The sequence below is a fragment of the Castor canadensis genome, chromosome 14 (assembly GCF_047511655.1).
Source record: "Castor canadensis chromosome 14, mCasCan1.hap1v2, whole genome shotgun sequence".
NCBI lineage: Eukaryota > Metazoa > Chordata > Mammalia > Rodentia > Castoridae > Castor > Castor canadensis.
Window position 1 is genome coordinate 57,196,509 of NC_133399.1, and position 25,475 is coordinate 57,221,983.

The 25,475-nt window shown below is 35.6% G+C and overlaps 1 protein-coding gene across 1 annotated transcript in view; it reads right to left on the reverse strand.

Moving 5' to 3' along the window:
- Positions 1 to 476: 476 nt before the first annotated feature.
- Positions 477 to 25,475, reverse strand: part of LOC109698344 (disintegrin and metalloproteinase domain-containing protein 18) — a 112,411-nt gene continuing 87,412 nt past the window's right edge. Inside the window, exons 15-18 of the mRNA XM_074053313.1 lie at positions 24,485 to 24,662; positions 14,467 to 14,547; positions 6,905 to 7,019; positions 477 to 634 (exon numbers count right to left, since the gene is read on the reverse strand). Coding sequence (XP_073909414.1) covers positions 477 to 634; positions 6,905 to 7,019; positions 14,467 to 14,547; positions 24,485 to 24,662 — 532 coding nt within the window. The remainder of the gene's footprint in view (positions 635 to 6,904; positions 7,020 to 14,466; positions 14,548 to 24,484; positions 24,663 to 25,475) is intronic.

The window sequence follows — 25,475 nt, forward strand, 5'->3', positions numbered from 1 at the left end:
GTACAAATTTATAGATGTAGCATATAACTTCAGAGGGATTCTCAAGCAAGATATTTTTATAGCCTTTGAGAGAGATAGAAAAGTTATTAAATTAAAATAATTTATTAATAAAACTACAACTAAAACTGAAAAATTTGTCCTTGAGTAAACATAACTCTATTACATAATTTAGATTCAAATAGAAGGAAATTTAAAGCGAGCATCAGATAATAGTCTTCTCTGACATATTAAGTACTCAGTGCCGTGTGGAAAAGTAGTAGAACAGTCAGATTTCTTACTTTCACCAACATACCAACAACAAACTACTGAAAAACAAAACTGTAAATGCAATTTTAATTTATATTAGATTAAAAATGCTGTGTGTTTAGGAGTAAAGGTAACAGATATAACATAAGTATATACTTATAAAACATAACTGTGAATTTAAGACCTAAATAATTTAACCAAATAAGTTAAATACATGTCATATTTACCTTTCACATTCTGGGCTCTCTCTGCTGTGCAATTTTTCTCATTTCATTTCTCTTAATGATCATAATAGAGAAAGTTATGAGAAATGGCAGAAGAATGTAGAAACTCAGAATAAGCCAGTTGTCCCAATGTTTATTGAAGCCTTTCTTAATAAAAAACATATCTAGAAATGAAATATCAGAAAGTACACATTCATTGGGAAATTAAATAAATTTACATTTTCTCACTTAACCATAAATACTTTTTTTTCACACATTGCAAACTGTTATAGGGAAAAATCAAAGATCTTTTAAGCTCATATCCTCAAACTGCATGGTACATTTTTCGTAGGTTTCCTATTTGTCTTTTATGCATATTTGTGTAAATATTCTGGTGTTGTATATGTATGGTTTTGAGTGCTGTTGCTTACAAGTGGAGTTCAGTTGTAACATCAATAATTCAAAAGTTCCCATTGCTCAACCTCTCGCTCTTGCAGGTACTAACTTTCAGTGAGATGAGTAACACAGTGACTATAGAAAATGACAATGCACTATACATTTCTAAAAGCTAGTAGAAAGGATGATGAGGGATTTCATCACAAAGAAAAATGATAAATGTTTGAGGAAATGAATATGTTTAACTTGATTTAAATATTGCACAATGTATACATGTACTGAAATACTACACAGCACTCCATAAATGTATAATTTGTATCATTAAAAAATAATTTTGGCTGGGTGCCAGTGGCTCACTCCTGCAATCCTAGCTATTCAGGAGGCAGAGATCAGGATGATCACAGTTCGAAATCAGCCCAGGCAAATAGTTCATGAAGCCCTATCTCAAAAAAATACCTATCAAAAAAAAAAAAAGGGGCTGGTGGAATGGCTCAAGGTGTAGGCCCTGTGTTCAAACCCTAGTACCACAATTTTTTTTAAATTTAAACAAAGAAATTATAAGTTAATATATTAATAGAGGTTAAGTCAAAATTTTAGAAAGTATTTTTTAAAATCCTTTATCCACTCTCTAGCTAAAACAGTTTCTGTCCTTGGAGAAAACAATTTTTAAATGAGTCTCATCTCTCTATTCAGTATTAATATTTTATGCATATAATAAATCCCTGTTTATACCTACACCTATATCTACATATCTATACATATTGTGTGCATGTGTGTCTCTATGTATGTATATTTCTCCTTTCATTGGCATTCTATAAGAATGCTTATTTTTTACACTTTTTAAAAGTGCAGTATTACACATTTCAGAAAAGTGAACAATACATAAATATATTAGTAAAATTAACAATAAATTAACAAAATGAATGTGAATATGTCTGTTGTCCCTGTCAGAATCTGCAAAGCACGGCAGGACATTCGTTATCTCATCATTTATTCTTCTCCAAAGGTTATGTAGATTCTGATTTTTTCCAATTATTATCTATCTAGTAAGTTTTAGTGAAGCATGTAACATATTAACAAAAACATATGCATACAATTACACTGCACAAATATTTCCTAAATTAAACATGACCATGCAATTGGCACCAAATCCAGGACTCCTAATGTCACCACTCTCCTAGGCTGCTTTTGCAGTCACTGTCTTCTCAAGAAAAACCCCTACTTTGGCCGCTGAAAGCATAGATCATCTTTGACAGATTTTAAATGTTATATTGATGGGATTATACTATGTGTACTTTTTCCTGTCTGACATTTTTTGGTTTAATAGTGCTAATTTTTAGGATCCCCCCATATTGTTGCTTATAGTTATAAAATGTTTGTTCTTATCAATGCATATTACATTGTTTTCCAAAAATAACATCTGTTAAGGGTCCTATTCCAAGACACATGGGATTTTAGGAACAGTGCTGCAGTGACTATCCTACTACATATCTTGGGGTCGGCATGTTCACATCCCTCTCAGGTACGTGCATCCCTGGGGAATGGCAAAGCTTGTTCATAGCATGTGCGTGTTTGTTTTTTAGTGAGTATTTTAAATGATTTTCCTAAGTGGCTACAATTATATTCCCATTAATAATAGATGAAAGTCTACGTTGTTGCATTATCTTTGGTACTTTCCTTCTCTTTATGTATTGATTTTTCTTATGCCATAAAATGCACAGCCAGATGAGATTTGACAAGTATATATCCCATGAGGCAAAAACATCACAAGAGACAAAGAAAAGGTCTTATGTAATGATAAAAAGATCTTTTTACTCAGAAAGCATAACAACTGCAAATATAGTCATGTACTTAATGACTAGGATATGCTCTTAGAAATGCATCAACAGACAATTTCATCATTGTTCAATCATCTTGGAGTGTATTTACACACACTATATGGTACAGCGTACTATATACTAGGCTATGTGGTATCATCTATTTCTCCTAAGCTCTAAGCATGTATACAATGTCACCATAGTGAATAAAATCGGCAACTGTATGTGTTTCTAAACATAGAAATGATACAATAAATATATAGAATTAAATGGTCATTTATCGTGAATGAAGTTTGCAGAACAGAAATTTGCCCTGGGAAAGTTTAGGGTGGTGACAGTGTGAGGGCCACGGATGTCACTCTACTACAGAGTTTGTAAACATGGTGCAGTTAAGCTGCACTAAGTTTATAACAAAATACTAAGTTAACCTTAGTTTACTTTTTACTTTATAAAGCTTGTAAATTAGTTTAACATTTTTTGACTCTTTTGTAAAATAACATTGCTTAAAACACAAACACATTGCCAAGATATACATACATAATATTTTCTTTCTTTGCACCTTTATTCTATAAGCTTTTCTTTTAAAGTTTGTGCTTGTTTTCTTACTTTTAAAGTCTTTTTGTTGTAGTTAAAAACAGAGGCATAAACATTAGACTAGTTCTAAAGAGCACAAGAAGTCAATATTATTTCTCCATATCTTGTGCCGCTGCAGGTCTCCAGGGTCAGTAACCTGTGTGGAGTGTCATCTCCTGTGAGGACAGTGCTTTCTGTAATCCCTCCCAATGAACCTGTCTGTGGCTCTTCTTGAGAGGGGTGTCACTCTCTTCAGAAACATGTCCATGTGCTTTGCATAGTTTATTTCTTTTTTTTTCATAAGCTTGAACAAAAGTCCTTCTCGAGTTAGAGGTCTTAAGAATGACAATTATTCATTGGTTGGCTGATTGGATCAAATAGGTGGGTTTGGAGGGAGATGTACCACTTTGATACTGGAATGAAGTCACCAACAAAACGAACATGTGGAGGAGCCTTGTCAAAAATAAGCAGAATCTTGAAGGGCCCATCATTCTCTGCCGAGGACCTTGCTGTTTCTCTAGCTTAGCAGTTCAGAGTGGCATCAAGAGGAGGAGTTGGGTCATCCATGACTTTATTACCCTGGAGCACATGGGCAGCCTGTGCTTGAAATCTGGCAGTGACCAGGCCTTCTCGTGGCTGGAAGGCCTTTCAGATATCCATTTATAAAATAGAGAGATTTCATCCATGTTGGAGATTTGCTCTGGCAAGTAATTTTTATCCATGAAAAACCCTTCTGGATTTCACACTAGCCAATACTTGCACACTATGTAATGAATGACAGCTCTTAAATCATTTAAACCACCTATACCAAGCAGTAAATTCACCCTTCCTTTTTCCATCTGTTCAAATCTGCTTTGAACATCTGTACTGAATATTTCAGTTTAGATAGTGTACTTTTCAGTTCCAGAATTCGTTTGGTTCTACTTTATCATTTCTATCTCTACTGACATTCTCATTTTGTTCCTACTTTTTTTTTTTTTTTTACTGATTAACCTTAGTTCTTTGTCCAAACTTTCCTTCAGGTGTTTGAATACATTTAAGATAGTAGTTTAAAGTCTTTGTCTAGTAAATCTTATTTTGGAACGTCTTTTAAGATGATTTCTGTTCATTTGTTTTGTTGCCATAAATAAGCCAAGCCTTGTGAACTATTTTTGTGGTTGAAAATTGGGCTTTTGACTATTACAGCAAGGAAATCTGGAAATACTATCTTGCATTCCTTCCTTAGGGTTTGTCATTTGTTTTGATTGCTACAAACTTCAACAGTTCATGTTGAATGACTTTACAAACTCATTTTGCAAAGACTATATTCCTCATCTATATGACAACCAAAGGAGGATTCCTTTAGCTTTTGTTGATAATGTTTTCACAGCAATGTCTTGAAAAACAGGGGCTAAATTAGAAGTAATAATAATGATAATAATAATAACCAGACACCCAAAGCAAAGGTAAAATGAAAAACATACATGAAGCACTTCCTAGACATTGCAGAATGAGACTGTGATGTGTCATTGCTTTCACTTAACCAGGCTTTCATTGACCAAAGGAAATACCATCAGGCAAAAGCTTACATTCCCTGAGCATGGGTTTGAACTAGTCATGCATGTGCCTTTCTAAATTCTTCCCCATGCAAGTTATTTTGAATGTCTTAATGTCCCAAAGATATATTCTGTTAAGTCTCCAGTTATTTCCTGGTGTGTCATTTGTCCTAAACAGGTTGATAATTTCAGTCCTACAAGGCAGCTAGTCCTCCATGTTCTCCTGACAACATAACTGCCTGTGTAGTAGAAAATACTCAAAATACTGGATCATTCCCACTATTTCCACCCTGAGTCTATCGCAGTAACACTAATGGTTTTTGCATATTACTTTTTCCTGGTTGAACTACAATGTTAACAGAATTGAGTGAGGAGAGATCAGATCAGGCTAAGAAAAGGAAATCACAGACTCACACTCTTGTTATCACAAGTAATTTTCATGAAAGGTTTGCTAGTTTGTGTGCCTTTGGTTGATCTCTAGAATAGTATAATGGATGGGGAAATTTGGAGCCACCATTTTGAAAATATCTTTTCCATAACACATTCTCTCTCTCTCTCTCTCTTCCTCCCTCCCTCTCTCAATCTTTCCCTCATCTCCTTCTCATTCATCACATATATACAAAAATGGTAGAGCTTGTCTTACAAACCTACCACTCATTTTTCAAGGATAACATTCTACTCTTACTTGTTGACCAATATTTCATGTAATATTCTATCGCCATTCTGTGATGGCCAAAAACATATATCCATTTGGCTCTTCTTTGTACTCTCTCCTTTCCAAGGATTAGCAGTCATCTCAGTTCAAAGATTATGTTCCTAAAATACCATTGCTTCTTGAAGTTATAGGTAGTGCCTTTATCTCATGTCACTGCACAGTTTTAGCATTCCATGATGATTTTGATTATGTAAGTTAACTATAAACTATGGATTATCAATATTGATGTCCCTAATGTATTAGAAACACCATCCTCAAGTGCCCAATTACATATTTGCATGAATTCTCCCACAAATAACCCTACTTCTCCATACAAAATTAAATTGTTGATATTCGTGCTGTCTCCATTCACTGATTCTTGTATGAAAATTTGTATATCATCCTCAACCATTTTTCTTCATGTATCAAATATAATTGATAACTGTGCTTTATTCATTGTTTTTTTACAAATACCTGATGTTATGAAGCACCTTATTTATCTTCCCTTTCCTTGTCTACTTAAGGCCCGTATAATTAAGGTCATTGTTTGCCAAACAATATACCTTCATTTAGACTGACATTATCAAATGGCCATAATACTTCTTGTGTAGAATTTCTGAAATTGGATCTCAATTTTATTGCCTCTTCAGACACCCAACAGCATATTTGTGGAAGGAATGTATAATGAATGAATGGTTGAATCAATGGATAATTTATTGCAATGCCTCCGCTCATAGAAAAAGCAGAAAGTACAAATATGTACTCCTCTATCACTTGAAATATGACTGATATACTATTTTTCCAAGAAACATATATTTCTGTTTTTCCAGGTGATTTTCCATATTTCATTTGTAATGCACACTGTACCCTACAGTGTTTTAATAGCCTAAAGTTTTAATAATTTAAAGTGCAGCACTGGGCACTGGTAGCTTATAACTTTAATGCCAGCCACTTGGGAAGCTGAGATCAGAAGGATTGTAGTTTGAGGCCAGCGTGGGCAAACAGTTCATGAGATCCCATCTTCAAAATAATAAGAGTAAAACAGACTGGAGGAGTAGTTCAAGTGGTAGAGTGCGTGATTTGCAAGCATGAAGTCCTGAGTTCAAGCCCCAGATTCACCAAAATAATGATAATTATATAAAGTGCAAATCACAGGTACAGTTTCCATTATTCTATATGTAATTTTCAAAAGTTTACTTGATGACAGTTATTGAAACTAAAGAGTACTGTTTTATTTTTCTTTATATAACTATGATGATTAAAGTGAATGCCTCTGGGAAAAGCTTATTACAAATATTGTGTAACAATTTAAATAAACCACCATCATAACTCTTTGAATAAGTCAAATCATGAAATATTTGACTAAGGATTAGATTTCTTCAGTTAGCTGCATATAAAACAACATTCTATTTTTGCTTTAAAAGTTTAATTTCTACTGACCTGATTTCCAAGTATTTCCATCATTGACACTGCCCCCTGGTGAACCAACCTGGAATTCACAGTCTGGAGGCCTGTGGTCAGGAAAGCATTGGCAATTGCCAAAATTATTACAAATCTGAAACCAAAAAATATTCAGTTACTTTGAATGATCTTAGTATATGTAATTGATATAAATGCTTGACTTACATAAGATAAATAATTTTTCTTAATATTTTTATAACTATGAGAAATTGGTTTAAAAAGTAGTGAAAATCTTGACAACACAATCATTACCTACATGAAAAATTATTTTTAATCTCCACACATTGACTATTTGAATGACTAGTTTATCTTCTCCAATAATCTTTTAAAAACAAGATTCAATAATGTATTTTTCTACCTATCAAAAGCAATTTCAATAAAACAAGTTTGAATTACAGTCTTAAATTCTACAAAGTGATCTGTAGTTTTATATGTCCATACTTCTATACCTGACCGTTCAGTGTACTGGCAATAAACATTTTAACACACGGTTCATAAGTTAGGATTGGGATACCACTGTGCATAATTTTAAGCTTATTCCACAATTGTTATCCTTTTGTGAGTTAATTTACATTTATTTGAACAACATAAAACAACAAAGTTTATCATTGTCTGCTAACTTAAAGGAAATAGTCAGTTAGCCAGAGCAAAATAATACCAAGTAAATAGTATTATACACATTTTCTTAAGTATTAACATTTCAGACCATATGTATAGTTTGGCTTTTCAATAAGTAAAATGAACAAACCCCACAAACCTTAGACAATTTTTGGTGATAATTCTAATCTCTAGAGAAATAAAAATAGAAAAGTAATCTTATAACATTCTATACAGTGTGAACAGAATGAAACTAGCATTCATTTCCTCCCTGTCAGGACTAAAAGCAACAGGAGAACAGCAGTGTTTAAGGAAAACTGAAATTGAATAGTCCTTTAGGCAACAAAGAGAACATTTAGGAAGGGCAAAAAATAATTTGTATTTTGGATACAAGATCTGCAAATGTGTATCTCCACACTCACAGTTCTTCCCACACTTGGAATGAAGTAGTATTGCAGCATCCCACCTCTCCCATGAGAGTCGAGATTCCTATGAACTCATAGAGTGTTTGGCTTACAGTAGCAAATCTAAATATAACTTCCACTGGAACATAATTTTAAGAAACAAAGTTAACCTATCTTTTACAGTACCAGGGACCTCAGAATCCAACATAGCAAATAAAAACAGAACTTAGAGGTAAAGGATGGAATATGTGTTAAAAAGTGCACAAGGTGGTCATGACTTCATTTGCGTGTAGGGAGAAGTGGGTTTTATTTACATTTGATATAGAGAAATAAGTGTAAGAACAAATGTTAAAATACAAGGGGACCTTTTCAAAGTTACATTCTATAACTGCCTTTACATTAGGGCAAGGTAGAACAAGAGAAGGAGTTTAAAAATGACTTATTCAAAATGAATGGGGAAAGCCAGGCATGGCAGTTCATACCTGTAATTAAAGCTGCTAGATAATTTCTAAACTCAGTACCCCCATTCATATACTGAAAATGCAACCCCTGCTACCTCAGAATACGACTACATTTAGAAATGAGTTCTTTAAAAGGATGATTAAGTTAAAATGAGTTTATTGGTGTGGGCTTTAATCTAATTTGTCTTGTGTCTTTATAAAAAGAGAAAATTTAAACACACAAGGAGACCCTGGAGTGCATGCACACAGAAGAAGGACCATGCAAGGACACAGTGAGAAGCCAGCAGGCCATCTGTACACTAGGGAGAAAGGCCTCCGGATGAAAAAAATTGCCTACAGATTGATGTGGAACCTCTAGCTTCCCAAGCTACGAGAAAAAAATAAATATCTGTTTTCTAATCCACCCAGCCCATGATATCTTGTTGCAACAACCCTAGCAAAGTCCATTTTTATCAAATATTATATGGTCACCAAAAGATACACATAACAATCCTGTTTGCATTTTTACTGATAATCATATTACACGATAACATAAACTTCCCAAATGCCCACAAACACTGGTATGACCCAGGGTGATGAACACAAACAGAACAACAGTACAAAGAAACAGGACAAAACCAAAAATTTGGTCATAATAAGGTCATAATAAGGATAAAAATGTCAAATAGTATATGTTTTAAAAATCCAGAAAGAAAAGATAACAGATCAAACTCAGGATAGTGGTTGCATTTCCAGAGCACTCTTGATTGGAATGAAGCATGAAGGTTACCAGTAATGTGAAGCAATTGTTTCTAGGAGATGACTTATATAGGTAGTATTTTTAAAGAAGATTTTAAATGAAGTTACCACGTTCTGTAAACTTGCATGGTCCAGGAGGATGGCAAAAGCTCTAGATAGCAAAACTTTTATATGATAAAGATGCCAGGCCTAAATTTCATGGCAACCAGCCAAAGCACAAAGTTTTCTAACACTCAAACTAATACAGGAGACATTATGACTCAATAAAAAAACACAAAATAAGGAATAAAAAAGGCAACAAACAAAATATTTTTAAAAGTCTTACCATAAAAATTATGTTAAGTAATAGATAGGTTAATTAGCTTGATTTAATGATTTCACATTGTGTACACACAAAACAACATTACTTATGCCCTGGTAGCGAGCAGCCCTGCCTCTAACCTCTCAGGTCCTAGTCTTAGAGCAAGGTCTACCTCAGGGCACTAGTTGAACACCCTGTCCTCTAGACAAGCAGTTCCTGAATGACCGTGTTAGGCCATTAGACTAAGCATTGGAGCCCAGGGTCCATTTGGTAACACCTCAATGAGCAGAGAGGAGCCACCAGGGCCTTGACCTTCAGATAAGTAAAGTAAATAAATGTACTTAGTTTTCTTCAACAAACAACACAAACACATTTTTCTGTTTCCCAATGTCTTCTTGCATGCTGGCCACAGGCACTGAAGAATTGGCTCCATGGATGGGCTCCTAAGGCTGGAGCCTGGGCTCTAGGTCTTTATTTCTGTCACCCTCTCTAAGAGCAGACACTTGGAAGTCTGCTTACTTAGTACTCCTCTTTTGATGTCGAGTGTTTCCCTGGTCCCTCTGTATCCCAAACCTACTGTCCTCCCATGCACAGCCAGAGCCCATGTTTGCCCTCAATCACCTCCCCACAATTTACCCTCCTATACCCTATTCCATGTGCAACACCCATGAGGTCTGCCTGACTGCTGAGTGCTGCTGCAGGAAAATCGCATACCTGGAACTTGTCACTAGAGCCACTGAAACAGCATGGCCTCAAAATTCAGATACTCAAAACCCCAGTGACCAATTTCATCTGGACTCCCAGACTCTGCTCACCCCCACATCCCTGCAGAGTTGCCCCATCGCCTCCCTGCACCTTTGCAGGAACTCTCAGTTGATGGCTTCTCCCTGCCCCTCTGCAAAGGAAACACTGGCCCAGGGTGGGGAAACCCTGTCTGCACTCCCAGTGGCTAGGATTACAGGCGTGAACCACCAGCGCCCTGCTCATTATAGATGCCTTATTGTTCTAAAGCTGGAATGTTTTATGTACGCATGACTGGTGACACCAATCTGTCTTACTTTAGCACTATGTTAATGAGAATCACATATGCTGCTCCATATAGCTACAGTTTATTTCTGTTACATTATATTGTTTTATTTAGATATAATATGATCTATTTTCCCCACTCTACTTTAGGGGGCTGTGTAGGCTGCTTCCTGAAGATTATAGCTACTATGAACAGTATTCTTATTCTTTGTATATGTATATGATAATCAAAAAGATGAATTAACCTATGACCCCAGACTGAGCCAGAGTGGGCCTCATAGTGAACTCCCTGCATCAAAGAAAAAAAATGATTAGCCTCTAATTAGGCCAACTTTTAAAAAAAAAGAAGAAATCAAAATCACTAATATCAGAAATGAAAGAAATATCATTACTCTAAATCCATGAACATTCAAAGGATAATAAAGAAAATTTATGAACAAATCTGTTAAAAATTGATAATCTAGGAGAAAGACTAAGTCCTTGAAAGCAAAAATATCTATGAAACTTACAGAAATAGAAATAACTATATTGGTTGATGAATTTAAGTCAATAGGCTGGGCATGGCGTCTCAAGTCTATAATCCCAGCTACTCGGGAGGCAGCAATTGGAAGAATCATGGTTTGAGGCCAGCCTGGGCAAGTAGCTCATGAGGCTACCTCTTAACCAATAAAATTTAAGTGTGGCCAGGTGCAGTGCCCATGGTTCACACCTGTATCCTAGGTACTTGGGAGGCAGAGATCAAGAGGATCACAATATGAAACCAGCCCAGGCAATTAGTTCAAGAGATCTTATCTCAAAACACCCAAAACAAAACAGAGCTGGCAGAGTGGCTCAAGTGGTAGAGCAGCTGCCTAGCAAGCATGGTGCCCTAAGTTCAAACTGCAGTAGAAGAAGAAGGAAAAATGAAGAAGAAGAAAGAAAAGCTGGGTGTGGTGATATGTGCCTGTCATCTCAGCTACCTGGGAAGACTAAACAGGAAGACCACGGTCCAGGCTGGCTGGGGCATAAATGAGAGACCCTACCTCAGAAAGAGCTACCGCAAAAAGGGCTGGGGGCATGGCTGGTAGAGCAACTGTCTATTAGTGCTGAGTTGAAACCCCAGTACCACCAAAAAAACTGAGTCAATAATAAGTAAACTTCTAGAACAGAAAGCACCCAGGTGAGATGTATTCTTTTGTGAATTAGACCAAATATTTAAGAAAATAATCATTACAATGTATCTACAGTCTCTAAAAGAAACCCAAGATACTAGGCTCACATTATCCTAATTCAAAAGCCAGACAAAGATATTATATGGAAAGAAAAGTCCACACCAAAAATAATGGGGGAAAGCCTTAAAAGTTAGCAAATTAAATCTGACAATTTGTAATGGGACTATTATATCACAACCAAATGACACTTATTCTGGGTACACAAGGCAGGCTTTTCATTAAAAAGGTACATAAGATATCCAAACCTGAATTACTCTGGAAAAACCTCTATAAATTATTTTTTCAAAAGCTATTACAGAAAATATATTGTGAAGACATGTCTGCAGGCCATACACAGTAGTTCACACCTATATTTCCAGCACTCGGGAGACTGAAGCAGGAGGGTCCCAAGTTTGAGGCCAGCCTGAGCTACAGAATGAGGCCTTGTCAAAAAGAAGCAAGAGGAGGAACAGGAGATGAAGAAAAAGAATTCTGATAACAAAACAAAGACTTTAAGTTCAAGATACAAAATTTATGATCAATGACATTCATAAAATATAAACAATTATACCAAACAAAACAAAAAAAACTTGACTAAAAAATAGATCGTGTTTGGATTTCTTCTGGGAATTGAAAGCTGATTTACTACTTAAAAAATGTTTTCTGAATTAATAGATTAAAAAAGGTCTTTGATAAAATTAGGCATTGATCTATGATAAAAAGACATTTAGCAAATTAGAAATACAAAAATTTTTTAGTCTGAGAGGTATCAATGATTTTCTGCAAAGGTTAACATGCAATATGAAGTGTTGAAATATTTTCTTTCACACTGGGGATAAGACAAGAATAACCACCACTTCTTATATTCAATAATGAACTAAAACTTTGAGCTTAATACTACCTTCTTTTCTTAACTTCCTGATATCGACACTTAGAGATCACTAATTTTCAGAGTAGTAGATAGTAAATTTCTAGGGCAATTAGTCAAAAAAAAGTATATCATTAAGAAAGGAGAACAAGTAGACTAACTGCTAACATTTTGTAGTTAATGATATTTATGAACAAGTGCATGCTAACAAAATTGAACAGGAATTGTGATGATAGAACTGTTTCTTGAGCATAAACACAGCTTGTTACAGTTGCTTAGGTTTTACTTGACGTTTTAATTACTTTTAAGTAGTTTTCCTTTTAAAGTGTTTTCATGGTAGAATATAGCACAGAAATGTAAACAAAATGAATATAAATGTCACATATTTTCCTAATGAATATGTGTTTCACATTACATATTTTATAACAATGAAAAAATCCAAAATGTCCACTAAAATAACAATTGAATATACATTAATTCATTAGGAAAACAAATTTGTATCGGTTACACAAAGTGTCAAAAATTTAATAATGTATAATGTAGTTTTGAGATTTTATAAAACAAATTAATACTAAAAGATTAAGACAGAAAATTTACCAAAAGAAAGCAACAGATAAGGACAATAATTGTAATTGCAGAAAGTTAAAAAAAACATGAAAACGTGGTTGTTCTCTGTTAACAGTCATTGCTGCGGCATTTCATACTTTCTGAATATAGCCTATTTAAAAATGATATAATTGAGTATTAATGAATTTTGGTGAATTTGAGTTCTCTCACTTATTGATGACTATACCATATATGATTTCCTTTTAAGAAAATTAAAAACAAATGACCCAAATTGTAACTTTTAAGAAATGAAAATGCAATATAAAAGTAACAGCAAATTTAAATTAGCAGATTCAAATAGATAAACAATTGAGAATAAAAACATTTTCTTGCATCAGTCTGCATTTTCTGTTGGAAAGCTCTCCATAAGAGTAACATAAAAATTTCCTACAGGTTAATCTGTTTTAAAAGTGTACTCTCTGTGAAATATTTCATAGCAGCACATTTTCACTTTTTTTTTTCCTTTTTCTTTTATTATTCATATGTGCACACAAGGCTTGGTTCATTTCTCCCCCCTGCCCCCACCCCCTCCCTTACCACCCACTCCGCCCCTTCCTCTCCCCCCCAATACTCAGCAGAAACTATTTTGCCCTTATTTCTAATTTTGTTGTAGAGAGAATATAAGCAATAATAGGAAGGAACAAGGGTTTTTGCTGGTTGAGATAAGGATAGCTATACAGGGAGTTGACTCACATTGATTTCCTGTGTGTGGGTGTTACCTTCTAGGTTAATTCTTTTTGATCTAACCTTTTCTCTAGTTCCTGTTCCCCTTTTCCTATTGGCCTCAGTTGCTTTAAGGTATCTGCTTTAGTTTCTCTGCATTAAGGGCAACAAATGCTAGCTAGTTTTTTAGGTGTCTTACCTATCCTCACACCTTCCTTGTGTGCTCTCGCTTTTATCATGTGCTCATAGTCCAATCCCCTTGTTGTGTTTGCCCTTGATCTAATGTCCACAAATGAGGGAGAACATACGATTTTTGGTCTTTTGGGCCAGGCTAACCTCACTCAGAATGATGTTCTCCAATTCCATCCACATTTTCACTATTAAGTGTATGAGGGAGAACACAAAATGTTCCCATACAGGCATTCATTTGTGTTGAATGTATTACATTTGTGTTTGAATATATTCCCAATTCACAAGTTGTGGATGTTTACAATAAATTCAACCCATCAAGTACAACTCCTTTGGTGTTAAGTTAGCTCATTGGATTTTTTTTTTATATTAATCAACTAGATATAGACAAGGTCAGTTTAAAAGTAACATAGATCATCAATCTTCCCACAGAGATGTTTACTCTGCGTTACTCACAATGGTAACGTGCAACTTGATTTACTAAATAGAGTTACTCACCCCATTCCCTTTGCATTTTTGAGTGGCATTACAGCTATCTCCCATTAAATGAGCCTCTCTGCAGGTTCTATTTACACAATACTAAAACGAAACACAAGATAGTTCACAATCATTCACAAATTTCATGTAAAACTAGAAAGATACATTTGTGATTTGTTACATAGGCATAAGGCATACACAAGTTGAAGCACTTCTTGCTTACACTACTCTGATTCTGGTACAAATACTCTGACATTCCAATATGAGAATCTCAACAATAAAAATTTCAAGGAAAAACATCTCACCCATGACTTGGCATGGGTTATGTAAATATTACACATAGTCTTGATTTTGATATTTGCAGCCAGAATTGATTTGAAGTCTCCTCAGAGTTTTTCTATATTACATTAATAGTTATGAATAATTAGCTAGATAACTGCAATTAACAAGTTGTCTCCTTGAAAATTGGAGAAATAATTTTGTTTAGATTTCAAATACTATTCATAAATCATTGTGAATCTTTGTTGTGATATTTATCTGAATAATCTGGAAGAGGAATTCTAAACTTTATTTTTTTGTCTATTGTAAAGCCTTGCCATGTTAAGGTGGATAATCCAATGACAACTTGTCATTTAGGTGTGTGGTTTATTTTTTGATTTTTCCATTTTAACTGGCTTTGTTGCTGATTTTCTTTTTTTCAAAAATATTGGCATGAAGGATGATTAAGTATCTCACAATATGGGGATATCAAATGAGAATAAAAACTAGATTTTCATAATGATTTATTCAAAATTAACATAAGCCAATAAACATATTATAATTTGTGTATGACAGCCCTATTTTACTATGTAATATTGTATATTCTAGCTATAGCTATTAGTCAAGAAGAAAGAAAAGGCAATCTAAATTGTCATATACGATGACATAATCGTATATGTAGTTGATCTCATCTATAGAAAAACTTACAGATGTATACCCAAACACACATCCAGCAACCTGATACAAATAAGCAATGAATTCTGCAAAGGTTCACAATAAATATCACCATGCTATTTCTGCACCTGAACAATAGTCTTCTTGCCAGCACCTGTGGTGATTCCTTATGGCCTCAGGATCCAAGCCAGCACCCACTATCCTGAGCTTCCCACCAGTCCCTACAGACCTAAGCTCCATGCTGCCCTAGCACCAGACAAGCCTCAGGTCATAGACTGGTCTCCATGGCCTCAGGCTCCAAATGAACCAGATTCCATATCTGCTTCAACAGATCTAGGGTTAACACCCATCCCAGTCCATACCATTTCCAGGTTATATCACATGAACTGAAGTTCCAAATCTACCCCTGGAGACTTAGGCTTTAGGGTACCCCTCAATGACCTAGGACTCATACATGGACCCAGGCTGCAAGTTTGACCCAGAACCATGCCAGCCCCCGTGGACTGGGGTAACAGTCCCATCACAGTGGACTCAGGCTCCAGGCCAGTCACTACATCCAGCAAGCAGGTTAAAAACCCAGCAGATTCAGGTTTAAAAACCTCCCTCTGTGTCAAATGACCTTTTGTAGAACCAGGCTTCAGACAGGCCTCCAATGGACAAAGGTTCCACAACTGCCTTCATGGAATCAGGCTCCAGACCCATACCCACAGAGCCAATCAATAAGTCTCCCTCGGTGTTTCCAGGTTTCTAGGTCAACCTGCAGAACCAGGCACTAGCCTGCCTGAGGACACCAGCAACAAGCAAAATATTGAACCATGCTGGATGGCCTGCCCAGAATTTCTGATCAGGTTGTCTGGTTAAGGACCTTCCCAAAGAAGGCCAGTGTAAGTAAGTTCTTGCTTCTTCAGATGTCCACATGTCATTAATGTAAGGCAACTAGAAACATGAAAAACCAAGGTGGCTTAACACCAACCAAAGAACACAATAGTTTTTGAAGCTGAAATCAAAGAATACTGATTATGAAAATATATGAATGCATAAAACTCACTAGTAAAATTAAGTACATAGTCAAATTCAGAGATTTTCACATCAAAAACATAAAATGTTGGACTGGAGGTGTGGCTCAAGCAGTAGAGTGTCTGTTTTGCATGCATGAAGCCCTGAGATCAAACCCTAGTTCCACTAAAAAAAAAGAAAACCATAAAATGTGGGAGAAGGTGGAGCAGAAAGATGTCTTTTTTTTATGTGATCAAAGTTATCAGTCAAAATAGCCTGTTGTTTCAGTAGGTAAGCTTCACTTGCAGTAAAAACAGAAGAAATAAGCAGAAAAGAATCAAAGCATACCACCATACAAAATCATCAAATCTCAAAGGAATCCAACACAGCAAATGATGAAGAGCTAAGGATTTACAAAATAACCAGAAAACAAAGAATATAAATGAATTAATTTTAATCAGAAGACGTTAACTGGATGAATGGCAAAAAAAGCAGATCCAATTATATGCTGCATACATACCATTCACATCACAGACACACAAATGGTAACACTTGCAGGATGCAACAAAGCATATCCAAGATGGAAGTTTATAGCAATAAATGAAAACATCAAAAAAGATGTAAGATCTCAAAAAAAACCAACTTGATGTTAAACCTAAAGGAACTAGTAAACAAGAACAAACTAAATCCAAAGTGAGTAGAATGGAGGAAATAATAAAGAGCAGAGAAAAATAATAGAAATAAAGGTTGAAATAGAGATAAGAAAGAGCAATACAAAGGGTCAACAAACTGTCAATAAGCCTGAGTTTTGGTTAGAGCAAAACTGACAAAACTTTAGCTAGATTAATGAATAAATAAATGAGAAAAGACTCAAATAAATAAAATCATAAATGAAAGAGGAGACTTTACAAGTGATAATCACAGAAATACAAAGGGTTAGATAAGACTTGTATAATTAATTATGTGGCAAGCAACTGGATAACACAGAGCAAATGAATAAATTTCCAGGAATATACAATATATCAGTACCAGATAATGAAGAAATAGAAAATCTGAGCAGATCAGTAATGTGTAAAGAGGTCAGCAACTAAGAGACTCTTGTCAGAGAACAGTGCAGGATGTTATGGCTTCACTGCTGAATTCTATCAAACATTTAAGAAGAACTTTACCAGCCATTTTCAAATGCTTCCAAAAGCTCAAAGAAGAGAGAATACTTTCAAACTCATTTTATAAGACCTATGGTAACTTTATGACAAAGCAAGACAAAGAATGTAAAAGAAAATAAAATTATAGGCCAAAATCCCTGCTAAAGGTACACGCATTTTTTAAAGTTACTAGAAGGATTGTTAAGACCTCTACAAGGAAAACTATAAACCATTAAAGAAAGAAGTTAAAGAAGATTACAGAAGTGGAAAGAACTCCCATGCTCATGGATTGGTAGAATCAATATTGTGAAAATGGCTATACTACCACAGGCAATCTACATGTTCAATGCAATCCCCATCAAAATTCCAACGACATTTATCACAGAGATTAACAAATCAACCCTAAAGATCATGTGGAAGCACAAAAGACCATGAATAGCCACAGTAATACTGAGCAAAAAGAGAAACATTGGAGGTTTCACAATACCTGACTTCAAACTATACTGCAGAGCCATATCAATAAAAGCAGCATGGCACTGGCACAAAAATAGACTTGAAGACCAGTGGAATAGAATAGAAGATCCAGATATGAATCCATGCCCACCTGAGTTTTGACAAGAACACTAAAAATATATGATGGAGAAAAGACAGTCTCTTCAACAAATGTTGCTGGAAAAACTGGATATCTGCATGCAGAAAACTGAAACTAGATCCCTGTCTTTTACCCTGTACAAGTATCAAGGCAGAGTGGAATAAAGACCTTAATATAAGACCTGAAACTCTGAAACTAGCACAGGAAAGAGCATGAATACAGTGCAATTAATATACACAGGCAATAACTTCCTCAATAGAACCCAAATAGCTCAGCCACTAAGAGAAAGGATGACATTTTAAAATCTTCTGCACAATAAAAGAAATGGTCTCTAAATTGAAGAGGCTGCCAACAGAATGGGATAGAATCTTTGCCAGCAACACATCTGGCAGAGATTAATAACCAGAGTATATAAGAAGCTCAAAAAAGTAAACTCCCCCAAAATCAATGACCCAATGAAGAAATGGACAAATGAACTGAGCAGAACTTTTTCAAAGGAAGAAGTTCAAAAAGCTAAAAAAAAAAAAATGAAGAAATGTTCAACATTGCTGGTCATAAAGGAAATGTAAATCAAAACCACATAAGATTCCACCTCACTCCTGTTAGAATCACTATTAAAAAAAAAAAGAACACAAACAATGAATGTTGGTGAGGACATGGGGAAAAAGGAACCCTCATACACTGCTGGTGGGAGTGTAAATTAGTACAACCACTCTGGAAAACAGTATGGAGGGTTCTCAAAAAACTAAAAAAATAAAATTACCATGTGATCCAGCAATCCCACTCCTAGGGATATACCCAAAGGAATGTAAGTCAGGTTATTCCATAGGTACCTGTACACCCAAGTTTATTGCAGCACTATTCACAATAGTTAAACAGTGGAAACAGCCAAGATGCCCCACTACTGATTATGGATTAAGAAAATGTGGTATTTATATACAATGGAATTTTAATCAGCCACAAAAAAGAATGAAATTTTTTTGTTTGCAGGTTAAATGGATGGAACTGGAGAATATCATATTAAGTGAAGTTAGCTAGTCACAGAAGGTCAAAAGCCACACATTTTTTCTCTTATGTGGAATACAGACCTAATAGAAATATAAGCAATACTATGGAAAACAAGTCAGGCTAAGAGGAGGTCACTAATGTGAGATGGAGGGTAAAAGAAGGAAGTTAAGAAGGTGAAAATGATGGATATACTTCCTATACAAAAATGAAAATAGAATTTTAAACCAGTTTAAATCACCATAAGAAGGGGACTAAGATAGAAAGGAGAAAAGTAGAGGAGATGCGCCAGTTTCAGTTACATTACATATATAAATGGAAATTTCACAAGGCAACTCCCTCTGTAGCTATCTTAAAGAAACAAAAATGTCCTTTTTTTTTCATTTACAAAATCAGAGAACAGGAGGATAGAACAGGTTCCTGCCTGGATGGGGGGCTGGTACCAGTGGGAAGGGGAAGATATAAGGAAAGGGTATAGGAGGGTGAATATTGTGCAAATACTGTATACACATGCATGTAAATGAAAAAGTGATACCTGTCGAAACTACTCCAGGAATGGGGGAGAGAGGATAAAGGAGATGATGGAGGGGGTGAATTCAAATATGATATATTTGATATATTGTAAGAACATTTGTAAATGTCTTCACGTACCCACACCAGGCACAAGAATAAAAAATAAATAAATAAAAGGATTGCTCACCAGAATTAGGTAGGATTTATCCCTGACATGCAAAGATGGTTCACTACACACAAATCAATAAATGCAATTTACTACATTAACAGAATAAAGGGCAAAACCTGTGACTGTGTCAATAGATGTATTAAAAAAGCATTTGACAAAATACAATATCCTTTCATGACAAGAACTCTAAATAAATTAGGTATAGGAGAAATATGTCTCAATATGATAAAGGCCACATATGACAAGCCGAAGCTACATTGCATTCAATGATGAAAAGTTGAAAATTTTTCCTCTAACATCAGAAATAAGACAAAAATGTTTATTCTATAGATTATTTATTTATCTATTTCGTGGTGCCAGGGATGGAACTCAGGGCTTTACACATGCTTACAAATGAATTCAACTAAGGTGGTGAAACACCTGTACACTGAAAAGTATAAAAGCAACATTGATGAAAGAAATTTAATAAGACAAACACAAATAAGTGGACTTCTGTGTTTCCTCTATTCATGAGTTGGAAAAATTAATATTGTTTAAATGTCTATATACCTACAACAAATTATAGATTCAATGCTATCCCTATCAAAATTCCAATGATATTTCTTACAGTAATAGAAGAAACAGAAAAACAAAACTAGAATCTCGGGAGCAAGGTGGTAGCTAAGATCCACGAGGGATCTTCTCCCCAGAGACACAACAAGTTGAATATCACCCAGCCACATTCACAAGAGCTAAGGAAATCAGGTGAGAGACTGGAATGCCTGCTGTTTTGTATAACAACAACAGAAAAACAGAGATGCATTGAAGAAGGCAGGAACACAAGAGTTGACTACATCTTTCCTCCGCCCATTCCAAGGATTGCATTATAGACAGATACATCTCTGCTTAGGGGAGGGAGAGTAGATTAACCCTAGTTTTAAGCCTTAGGCTGAAGCCCAGTACTAAGCTCACCATGGTGAAACCTGGTGCCTGGCATAGCCCGATGACTCCCACCCTGAAGCTAATACCCATAAGCTGAGCCACTGGAACTGCGTTAGCCAGGCAGAGGATGACTCCACTTCTGCAGAACAGAGTACAAAAGCTAGCAAAAGACTTTGCCTTGGACTTCAGTGCCACCATGGCGAGACGCAACACTGAGTAGAAATGGAGCCACTGGACCTGTCCCAGCATCAGGCAAAGATCTGCACGCTGGTGGGACAGACTCAAGTTTCAGCTTACATCATTGCTAACCTTAAAGTAAGTCAGGGACACAGACACCCAGGGCAGCATTATATTAAATAAGACCCAATTCACCTACACTGGTGAAACCTAACCCTGGGAAGATCCTGTGGCCCCATCCGCAGGCTTGCTGGTGGATGAAGCCTCTGGAACAGCCCTGGTGCCACAGGAAGCATGTTGTCACAGTCTCTCAGACTTCATTTTGCCTGACATTGTCTGTGGCTGTTTGAAGCAGTCGTAAACTTTTGAGCTCATCTCACTAGAAGGTAGCCCATAGCAGTGTGGACCCTCATCCTACTAACAGTGCTGTGTTGATCTCAGTCAGTTTATGGCCCCAGGGTGTGACACAGTTTGGTAGAGCTGATGGCCACAGGTGTCGCACAGGAGCTTGGTGCTGGTCCATTCACAGTGATTCTGCCCAGAATCCTGCATTGTCTGACCAAAGGCTGATGACTGTGGACAAGTTCCCTTGGCCTATCTGAACTGCAAGAAAAGGTTTGTGGGAACAGATTACTCCTGGTTCATTTCTAGTATTGAAACATTGAAAGCACACAAATAACAGATTTGTGGCAAACCTGGACTTGGACACCATGCATGCAGTAGTGAAATAATGGAAGTAACCACAGGATGAGGGAACATAGGAAGAGTGCTTTAGAGTTTCTGGAAGGACAGACACAAACAAAGTCAGATTAGGACACCAGCAAGAAAATAACAACAAAAATAACCTGGAATTTGCATTGAATCACAAAAGATTCAAACTAACTAAAGCGATCTTTAAGTAAAATGTGCAAAGCTGGAGGTATTACACTATCTGACTTCTAAATATATTATAAAGTTGCAGTGTTCTAAACAATATGGAACTAGGAAAAACAAACAATAAGAAACAGACACACAGACCAAGGGAAGAGAATAGAGTCCAGAAATCAATCCATACATCAGTAATAAACTTGTTTTCAACAAATATTCCAAGAACATACAATGGGGGATGGGAGAGCCACTTGGTAAATAGTAAGGGGAACTGGATATTCCCATGTAGGAGAATGAAAGTAGACCCTTCTCTCACAACAGCAATTTCATCTACAAAAATCCACTCAAAATGGATCAAATACTTACAAGACCTGAAATATGAAAGAAGAAAATACAGGTGAAAGTCTCTATGATGTTGGTTTGGGAATGATATTTTGAATACAAGCTCAAAGTCGTTGGCAACAAAGCAAACATTAGACAAAAGAGATTCATTAAACTAATAATCTGCTGTACAACCAAGGATATAGCCAACAGAGTGTAGAGACAACCTGCGGAATGTGAAAAATATTTATAAATCATATATCTGAGTTGAGTTAATATCTAAAATATTATAAGCAGGTCAAACAAATCAATAATAAGAATAAATTTTAAAAGTACCTGAGCAAATATTTGTCAAAAGAAGATACACTTAAAATCACTAATTAGGCAAATGCAAATTAAAACAATAATGAAACATAATCTGATAGCTGTTAGAATAGTTATTAAAAGAAATGAAGTTAACAGGGGTAGATAAGATGGAAGACACTGGGGACGCCACATGCCTGTAATCCCTGCAGGCATGTAAGGGACTGGTAGGCTAAGGTGGGAGGACCATGAGTTCAGGACCAGTGTGCTACATAGTGATACCCTAGCTCAAAAAAGAACAAAAACAAGCTATGGAGAAAAGGGAACTGTCATACATTGTTGATAGGAATGTAATTGGTCTAATAGCCATTATGGAAAACTATATGAAGTTTGCTCAAAACTAAAAAGAATGCCTTCCATCTGATCCATCCAACCTACTACTGGGAATATACCCAAAGGAACAAAAATCAGGATCCCAAAGAATTCTCTGCACTCCTGTGTTCAAAATAGCCACCACATGTAATCAATTTAAATGTCCATTGACAGATGAATTGATAAAGAAAATGTGATACACAGGACACATACAATGGCATAATGCTCAGCCTTACCAAACAAGGTATACCTGCCACTTCAACAAGAATGAAACTGGGGAAATGAATAAAACAGGTACAAGAGGGCGATTACTATATGATATCATTTATAGAACAAATATTAAGTAGTCAAACTTATGGAAGCAGAGAGGTGGTTGCCAAGGGATCGAAGGAAGGGGAAAACAGGGAGATAGTTATCAAATAATGCAATGTTTTGACTCTTCAATTCAAATTATTCCTAGAGATTTATTGTATCTCAATGACTTATTTAGTTAACACTACTTTATTGTATACTTAAATAACATATAAGAGGGTATACATATATATGTTAAGTGTTCCTATGAAAAATAATAATAAAATTTAAAAATTTAGGGGAAACTTGGCAGTTACATACAGGTTCGTAGCATGTATTGTAGTGATGTTTTCACAGATACATTATTATCTCCGAATTCCTTAAGTTGTGAACATAATTATTTATAGCCTTTTACACACCAACAAGTTTCAAAAACAATTCTACCAAAAAAGAAAATAAACTTCAGGATAGGAGAAAATATTTGCAAGCTCACTTGTAGAATACTAAAAGACAAACTGAACGTTGGAATAAGGCAATGCTATCAGAAAATTGGCAAAAGACACTCTGAAAAGAATACATTGATGGTAAATAATCACCAGAAGATGTCGAGTAAAATTAACCAGCAGAAAATGCAAGTTAAAACCAAAAATATCAATCAATACCCACACATCAAAATGGCTAAAATACAAGTGGTGATGGAACTAAATGCTGGTAAGGATGCAGAAAACTTGATCAGTCAGACTATGGTGGAAATGTTGAAGGGCACAGCCCCACAGAACTGAACATGTACTTAGTATGTTAGGAAGTAGCTCAAGCTATTCTTGGATATTTATCCTAGAGAAACAAAATGATATCAATTTATTTTCTCAGTTTCTGTGAGTGAGGAATTCTGCTCTTTTACTTCAAAATTTTATTAATGGCTGTAACTAAAGTGAATTCTGAAGACTTCACTCAGGTGAAATCTGCTTCCAAACTTGTGTGGCTGTTAGCAGTTTCACTATCACCATGCTTTCCTAGTACAACTTTCTTGGTCATTCCAAACTTCCAATGCTTATATTTTGATCAGATACATAAGCAGATGACTTAGTAAATATGAAAGGCCAATCATGGTTCTTTGTGAAGCAATAAAAAATGATAACTCAAAATTAGAATTTTATTATTTAAAGTTATTAGAATTCAAAGATTAAAAAATCAAGTGGTTAGTGGAATCTTGTGTTTAAAACACATACTACCTTTTTCATATAAGGACTGATAATAGGTTCACACAAAAAGCAATGTTCTTGGATAACTCAGGCTTACTTTAATTGTCTTTTAACATTATATGGGATATGAATGTATGCACCAGATTCAAAGTGTGACAGGCATTGTGGAATAAGGTCTGTAATCACTAACATAATTTAACACAGCTAAATATAGAGGATTACACTTTGTTACCATCTGTGGTCCACACACAGTGCCATCAGCCACATAGGCACTGTCTCTTCCATCTGATCTAACAGATGACCCTGGAGGTATGGACAGACAGACATGATCATGGACTTGTGAATAAATGGCAGACTGGACCGTACTTTCATATGGCCAAATACAAGCTAGTTTCCCACAGAGAACATCCCTAGAAATGGAAAACAGAAAATTCCTTATCATCTTGCTTTTTAATGATACCAGTTCCCAATTCAATATTGCATGGATGGTAATATAAATGCTGTTTAATTGATGGTATAAAACCAGAAAAATACCAAGGTAAAAATCATTGTTCTATGATGTTATTTGATAAAATGCAGTGTCTTATAAGCAACTAAATGCAAATGGATTAATGAGCACTGAGGCAGACTTGAAGTGCATATACCAAATTCAGAGTGCGGACATGACTTCATTTTCCACTACAGTTCTCAGCCTTCTTCTCTAGTCTCCAGTTGCCTCAAAAGCACTCACCATATTTTGCTACATTCTTTGGGACATTTCATCACTTGCATCTACTTTGATATAGTTTATTCAGTCTGGTGGTCTATTAACTAAAATTTGCTGAGAGTGGCTTGTTGCATTACTCTTTCTACATCTTTTGGTTGTGTGTATGATCACTTTTGACTAGACAGAATGTGGACTCATTTTCATTCCAAATTTCTTTCAACACACAGACTTTTCCAGTGCACTTAAACTTGTCTCTTGAGAATTTAGCAACTGTTCTTTTGTAAGTTTTTTTCCTTTTTAAAAAAAATTGTTGTGCTGGGTGTGGGTACATTGTGCCATTTCATTTACAAAAGATCTTACAATGTATCATACTTAAATTCACCCCCTCCACCGCTCTCCTCTACTCCCCACTCTTCCCATTCCTGGAAGTTTCAGCAGGTATCGTGTTTGCATTTACATACATGTGTGCACATTTTTTTGCTGGAATTCACTCTCCTACCCCCTTTCCCCAACACCT